The sequence below is a fragment of the Apaloderma vittatum genome, unplaced genomic scaffold (genome assembly GCF_000703405.1).
Source record: "Apaloderma vittatum isolate BGI_N311 unplaced genomic scaffold, ASM70340v1 scaffold23321, whole genome shotgun sequence".
In the NCBI taxonomy this organism is placed as follows: Eukaryota; Metazoa; Chordata; class Aves; order Trogoniformes; family Trogonidae; genus Apaloderma; species Apaloderma vittatum.
This window is the reverse complement of record NW_009701079.1, coordinates 739-8,165: the sequence shown is the minus strand read 5'-3', so window position 1 is coordinate 8,165 and position 7,427 is coordinate 739. Positions and strand designations below refer to the sequence as shown.

The window sequence follows — 7,427 nt, the reverse complement described above, 5'->3', positions numbered from 1 at the left end:
AACAGCAACAAAAGTTTTTAAAAAAATAACTGAAACATATGCATGGACAAAGAATGCTATGTGGGGTTGGTTTTTTTTAGAAGAAACACAGAAGTTTGAACAGTTACCACAAAAATATCAAGCTCCTTTCTGTTTTACTTTCTAAAGTTGCTGTTGTCAGGAAATTTTGATGATATTGGGAAGTCACATCTGGAAAAACTAAAATGATTTCTTTTTTAATGCACCACTGTTTATTTTTAAGTGTGTCAGTTTACTATGAAAACAGCCTAACTATGCTAATCTCCAAAGAAATGTTAAGTTTTACTCTATGAAAAAACAAGCTATTGGTAGAATGGTTACATAAGACCAATTTGGGCCTTGAACAGTTCCTAGGTTTGGTTAGAACATGTATTGGTGTACTTGTTGGAATTTTACTTACTGTTCATTTACCAAGTTTTTCACCTGGATGATAGGCCTTTATTACAAAATTGTGGAAGTTAAGCGTTGTTTAACTTTCTCTCAGTGAGTATTTTACACACGGGCATGCTCCTTCCTCCCCAAAAGTCTAAATCTATACCATCTAACCTTCTCCTTAGGTGAAAGGTGGCACAAAAAGTTCCTAGCCTCTCCATGAACCCCTGAAGTATTTATTTATGTCAGACTTTATATTAGAAACAAAACAATTTTGAAATTTTATATTTAAGTTTTACTTATATATTCAGAGTAGGAAATACCATTCCCTGTAACAGCTCAGTGTTTATACTGATACAATGAGAGGTAACTATTGCAAAATGATTAACAGTTGACTTCAAATGATCATGTATTAAACTTGCAGACATTATATTCCTGTAAATTAACCTCTTTTCAAGCATTTAATAGTAACATCACTGGTACAATTAAACAAAGTACCTCCAGAAGAGAACATTTAGGTTTTTCCTTATGTATAAAGCTCAATTACCAAAAATACAAAAATCCTACAGTAATTTGAAATACATGAATGGAAAAAGTGCTATGGCAGAAGTTTAATATTTCAATCTGTGGAGTAAGTTATCACTTTCAAGAATTTGGTGCATTTTTAGGCACTGCTTTTGTATTTTTATTTGCCTGAATTATACAGCAGGACTTGAGATGCCCCAAAACTGTTTAAGAAAAATTTAAGGCAACCAAGTGCAAAAGCTCAGTGTACATTAGATATATGTAAACAGAACATCTCATAGTAGAAATTGTACAACTCTTACAAGTCCATAGTGTTGACAAAGGCCAAAACCATTCTGCCTGGAGATGCAAATGCAAAATGCAGTTACACTAATCAAGCCAAAAATTACAAATTTTAAGGGTAAAATATTCTCTAACAGAGGCAGATGCATTACATTGCTGTGCTAGAATAAGTGCTCTGCTTTTCCCCACCCCTACATAACATGCAGGTTTCCATAAGTTTGTTCTGGTCCATGGAGTTAAGTACCAGCCAACAACAGAGCTCTAAACAATAAAGCAAACTGCACAACACAGCAAATGGAGATGGAATGTACTGATATTGGACCTTTTAAAAAATACAGTACCTAGGATTGCCCATTTTAAACAGTTTTACCAGATTGCATAGCAGTGAACTCATCTGCTACCTAAAACTGTTGCTGTTGACCCACATGGAGTTCCTCTTCAGTTCTTCTTTCAGTTTTCTTTCATACTGTACAGTGGGTCCACAAGCTTATTGTGCACATGCATTAAACCTTGAGGGGAAAGCAACAATGCCAGCTTTACATTAGTTATACTTTTTCAACATGTCCCTCTAGCCATATTTTTATTTGGAGTTTGTTTCAAAATACACCTTTTAAATACTTCACTGAAGAGAATAACAATGATGGCTATTTAAAGTAGTTTAGAAATCAGAAGTTAGAGACAGCATATATATTCCTTGAATACTAAATGGTATCTGCAGTATGAAGTGAGCAGGGATGAGACAGTTCTCTGGAAACAAACCCATCAAGAAGCAGATCTGGAACACTTCCCAGTGAATTGAATATGTAAGATCCATCCATCTTCCCTTTGTATTAAAAACTATATAACAGCAACATAAACTCCCTCATACATGTACAAACACTGATAATTCTACAGCTTGAATTGCAATATTCTAGCATTGTGGAGTTACTGTCTTTGTATTTAATAGCAAACTTGTGGCCCTAGACTGGCAAAACCAAACTAAAAGTATCCAGCCTGTTAATGCAGATTCAAAGCTTCAGTAGTTCAACTGGTTTTAATTCTATCTGGGCTTTTTTTAGTCATATACAAGTCATCCATAGCTGTCATTAGGGGACCATTTTTTTTTTATAATTAATATATTTTAATTTTGGAAAGGGCTGAAGGAAAAAGCAATTGAAAAAAATACTTTGTTACTTTGTTACAACGTATTTACTAAGTTACCTACATTTATGTATGTATGTCATTCCCTCACAGATGTCTTTAACCTCACTTCACCTTAAGGCCTAGTAACAGTAACTGCTCAGGGTTCACAATCTGCAAAGAAGTCCATTTTAGCACCCAACTAAAGGTTAACTTCTAAAATTACAAATTTAAGCAAAATGCAGCATTAAAATTAGAGAAATTTCCTTAAAAACCACAACAGAATTTTGACAATAATGGACATTTTAGTGATTATCTATGGCAAAGAATATTCAAACACCTTTGCTACATGATGCATCTGGTGGCAAAATTAGTGTCACTGTAGCAACGCAGAATTTGAATAACTAAATCTGAGGTCATTACTGTAGATGACTAGAGCAAAAGGCAGCATCTATTTCTAATCAAGTGTGTGATTATTTAATATAAAATGATGATGTTACTATTTCCTTCTCAGTGACACATTCAGCCATACTCAGCAGCCATCACACCTATAACTGACTCAAGAACCCAGCTCATTTTGTCTCTAGAGGTGATGAATTAGTTTCACATATTAGTGAAAAAACCCCTAAACTTTAGAAGGCAACATAACTGAAGAAAACAGTTTTTCAGATTTCATGAAGGGTAACTGTTGGGTTGATGTACGTGGGAAAGATCAAGTCTAATATCTTCCAGGATTTTTACATGAGAAAATACTAAGTATGCATTTGATAGAAAAACCCTTTGTACTGAAAAACCAACAGCTGCACACACTACTCAACTAGAACCATGTTTTGAGCTTTAAAACATTTCATTTCCTACCAGTGTTCTCTTCTAAAAAAGGGAAATGAAAAGGAGATAATTACCCATTTCCTAAAGACATGAAAAATGTTTACAAAGCATTGCCTCTGCCATATTTTATGAAGCATATTTAAATCCTATTAGTGAAATCCTGTTTTCAGGAAGCTAGAAACAAAAGTATTTTTTTAAGGTATGCACTAGATGCCAAAACAATTATTTCAAAGGAAAGCCTCACTGTATATTCAAGTATGCTTTGAACAAACAGATCTCTGCATACAGTTAAGAGCAGCAACTATCCTGAATTATCTGCAGACTAATTAGTAACTTCAAAAGTCATTTTCTCCTTTATTCTGCAAGGAAGTTACCTTTCCCACCAAGAATATTTAAGTACACTTGATAATTGTAGCCTCTAATAGGTTTTCAGAAAGTTAGAAAAAAGTGAAAGGGAGTAAGAAATATTCTAGTTACCAGCAAGTGTGTACTTGTTTGTTTATATAAAAAAAATACTAAAGTTTCATATAATGCCTTGAGAATTCTTAAATGGTGAAAAAAAAACAATCAACAATCACAGTAAATACTTACTATAATTAGCAGTATTAAGATTTCTTCATCTTAAAAGTAAACTATCTTTAGGAATTCTACTGCTCTGTGTTACAGGGTAATTAAATACAGTGTGACACAACAGCACACATTCATAAACTGTAGCCCTTCATGTTTTTAAAGCAATGTTCAGTCATTCATACTTAGTAGATCTACATTAGGTTTACACCTTTCCCAAGCACAGCTTTCATTTATATGAAATACAGGATAATGATTAAAGTTTATCCAAGCAGTTAAAGAAGTTTATCTTTGAAAGCAATAAGTACTACCTAGGAATATGATACAGGTAAGGACTAACACACCCCAACCCCTCAAATGCAGAGAAGAGAACAGCATACTGAAAAAAAAAAAATGCAAAATCGACTAGATGGCCACAAGTGATGTCAGGATAAAAATTACACTGATGCCAGAATTGCAGTCTAATACATATATGGACACTGGTGATATAAATAACAATTTTATGAAATTACAATCTTGTTCTAAGATACCTCAGCTACTACAGGTATCCCTGCTAGAGAGAAAGATGACTGATTTACACAACTGCATTTGCTCTGCTAATATAGTTAGGAGAAAATTATTACTCTCAGCTTCTACACTCTCAGTGAAATACAGTTCACATCTGGGAAGTCTCAATGACTATCAAAAATCCACACTTTAAGTTTGCCATAATATACCTACTACAAATATGAAAAGCACAGTAAAAGGGTGCAGCATATTCAATGGCAGTACAGACTGTTAATGCTAACTGCACTGTATGAAGTGTCCTCAGGTGGCTTCAAAGTCACACATTTCAAGCTCACTAGACAGCACATTATAGCACAGGCAGAAGCAGCATGAAAACATATTAAGATTAATAAACGTATCAAGTTTTCTTTAAGTGAAACTTTCCAATGCATTTAAGACCAGTATTCTAGAACACCAGACTGCTGCTCTTCTACATACAGCCAAAGATTACTAAACTACCATTTCAAATTGGACTCAAAGGAAGTACTTTTTCCAAAGCAGATTTGTCAGGAATGTAAAGAACACAAGTTACACTTCCTAGCGCTTTCCCATTCACAAGAAATAAGTTAACATTTAGTATCTTGAATATATAACATTACACATTGGCTACTGTAAAGTGTTGGAAGGCTCAGACAAATCAATATAATTTAAAATTGGGGTTTTTTTTGTTAAATACATGTAACCTCTGATTCAGTGCTCACCTTTAAAGTACTTCACAGTTTTAACTCTTAGTTCTAAAGTAGCATCTTCATCACACACAAAGATAGTACGAGGGTGTTGCTGGAAAGCCGAAACTGTCCACATATGATTGACTCCTTCTTCAATCGCTTTGTACAGCGCAAAAGCCTTATGTGCGCCTGTTATAAGAATCATCACCTGCAAAACAAAGGTCTCTTTACTTTCAACCCCAGTATCAATACCGACTAGTCTTGAAAACAGACACATGCAACTAGAACTAAAGGAGTTCTTACTTCTCTAGCATCCATCACTGTACCCACACCAACTGTTAGCGCCATAGTTGGAACTTTAGATAAGTCTCCATCAAAGTATTTGGCATTTGCCAAAATGGTGTCCATTGCTAAAGTCTTTAATCTTGTTCTTGAAGACAAACTTGATCCGGGTTCATTGAATGCAATGTGGCCATCTGGACCAATGCCTTTTCAAAGTTAAAAGAAGTAAATCATTCCAGACCTGCGAGTCAACAAATATCCTCAAACATTGTAAACGGATAAGAAAGTTGTAGGATTCTTTTCTTGTTTTTGTTCCCCATTTTTAATAAAAACCATTCAAAACATACTTGAAGTTATTAGTAACTTGGACACCAGCCATTCAGTTTTGATATTCATACTGGTTCTTTGTTAGTCACACAACTTTCTTAACCCATAATTGAAAAAAAATAGTTTAGCTAAGTTACAAAACTAGTGGATAAAGAAAGAGCATATTTGTATGAATTGTAACTAACCACAGAGCATTTCCTCATACCTCCAACAAACAGATCAATCCCCCCTGCTTCTTCAATTTTCTTTTCAAACGCATCACATTCCGCCTGTAAGTCTGGAGCATTCCCATCAAGGATATGAGCATTATTTGGATCTATGTCAATATGTTTAAAGAAGTTATTCCACATATAGGAATGATAGCTCTCTGGATGATTTCTGGGAAGCCCTGAAATCATTTAGGGTGAAATTAGCACATTACAAGATTTAAACAAACAGCCTTACTTCTAGTTTATGTTTAGCCAATGTAGGGCATGCAAGGCAAACCTAAGTCAGATAGAGCAGTATTATACTGAGAAGAAAGGTTTCCTGTTGGCATGCACGAGGTGATTGGTCTACATTCCCTTTGCATACATATTATCACAAAGAGTGTAACGTCTTCAAAAGAAATTGAGTCACAGTATTACGTGACAACACATAATACGGAAGTATTATGAAGCACTGAATTTAGCCCAGGATACACTTGTTTATTATTTGCCTTTTTCTAGATAAAGGAATGGTGGAAAATGCTTAAGATGACCCAATAGACAGAAGTCTACTGTAGCAGCACAAACATACTAGGCTTTGACAAAGTATTTAACAGCTTTAATAAAGGAAGAAAAAGTGTAGCATGTTCTCAAATAATTAGCATATCTTACCTACATATTCATCCATGTTGAAAGTCTTTACATATTTGAAAGAGAGATCTCCATTCTTGTGATACTCTATCAGCTTTTTGTAGCATCCCAAAGGTGTACTCCCTGTTAAACAAATTTTTTTCGACTGTTCTATGTATCTCCATAATGTTTTCAGTGTATTTAAATCTCTTCATAGTCAAATTTAGCTACAGTGCTTTTCAACATAAATCTGTCATTGCTCGTTTTAGTTTTTCTCAGCTTCTCAAACTTTATCAAAATTTTTTACACAAATCAAATCCATATTTAAAAAGAATTATGTTGGAGGACTATCAAAGTATATTTGTGTTCTTTTAGATACTGCATCTGTTAGCAATGATACAAACATAGATCTAGGTTTAGTCATTTACATAGGCTTTGAAAAAAACTTGCCTGTTGGTAGACCAAGCGTGAAATATCTTCCTGGACTTGGCTTGAATTGGATAATACGATTACAGATGTATTTTGCTGCCCATTCACTAGCCTGATCATAATCTTCAAGAATTACTAGCCTCATTATGGCAGCGAGGAACTTGTACGATAAAATAAACTTAAACCTGGGGAAAATGTCAAAGTTTTAAAAATAAGCACCATATGAATACTTGTAAAACTCTCAGATTGCAGAAGAGATAAAAATGACCTTTTATACTGATGACTTGTAGTGTTAAATAAAGGATATTTTACTTGCATAAGCATATTGTACAGCTGCAGTCCTAGTTGAAGCTGGAATGTTAGACAACCAAAAGAAAAGCTACAGAATCCAAGTGATAGATTACAGTCAAAAATATTTATTAAAATTCAAAGACCACTTTAGAGTAACTTGTAGGAAAAAGATAAAACAAAATGAGAACAAGCCATTTCAAACTTCACTTTGAATTCATTAGAAACTGTTAGAAAAGAGGAAATACTCTTCTCAAAATAAAAGCAAACAAACAAGTAAACAAATACTGAGAAACTCCTGTTTCTTATAACCAGCTGAATGCCTAACATTTCAAAAAAACAAAGTCCAGAACAGCCTCAT

General features: G+C 34.1%; 1 protein-coding gene across 4 annotated transcripts; it reads right to left on the bottom strand.

Moving 5' to 3' along the window:
* Positions 1-673: 673 nt before the first annotated feature.
* Positions 674-7,000, bottom strand: GNPDA2 (glucosamine-6-phosphate deaminase 2). Of its 4 annotated transcripts, none has more exons than XM_009879025.1 (6): positions 6,800-6,950; positions 6,392-6,493; positions 5,740-5,922; positions 5,229-5,413; positions 4,959-5,133; positions 674-1,706 (listed from the first exon to the last, which is right to left on the bottom strand). In XM_009879025.1, the coding sequence occupies exons 1-6, from the start codon at positions 6,921-6,923 to the stop codon at positions 1,648-1,650; spliced, it is 828 nt and encodes a 275-aa protein (XP_009877327.1). In that variant the 5' UTR covers positions 6,924-6,950; the 3' UTR covers positions 674-1,647. The 4 variants fall into 4 exon arrangements, with proteins under 4 accessions (XP_009877327.1, XP_009877329.1, XP_009877326.1 ...); XM_009879027.1 differs by having other exon boundaries at positions 6,891-6,923; XM_009879024.1 differs by having other exon boundaries at positions 1,383-1,706; positions 6,392-6,489; positions 6,796-7,000.
* Between the last annotated feature and the right edge of the window lie 427 nt (positions 7,001-7,427).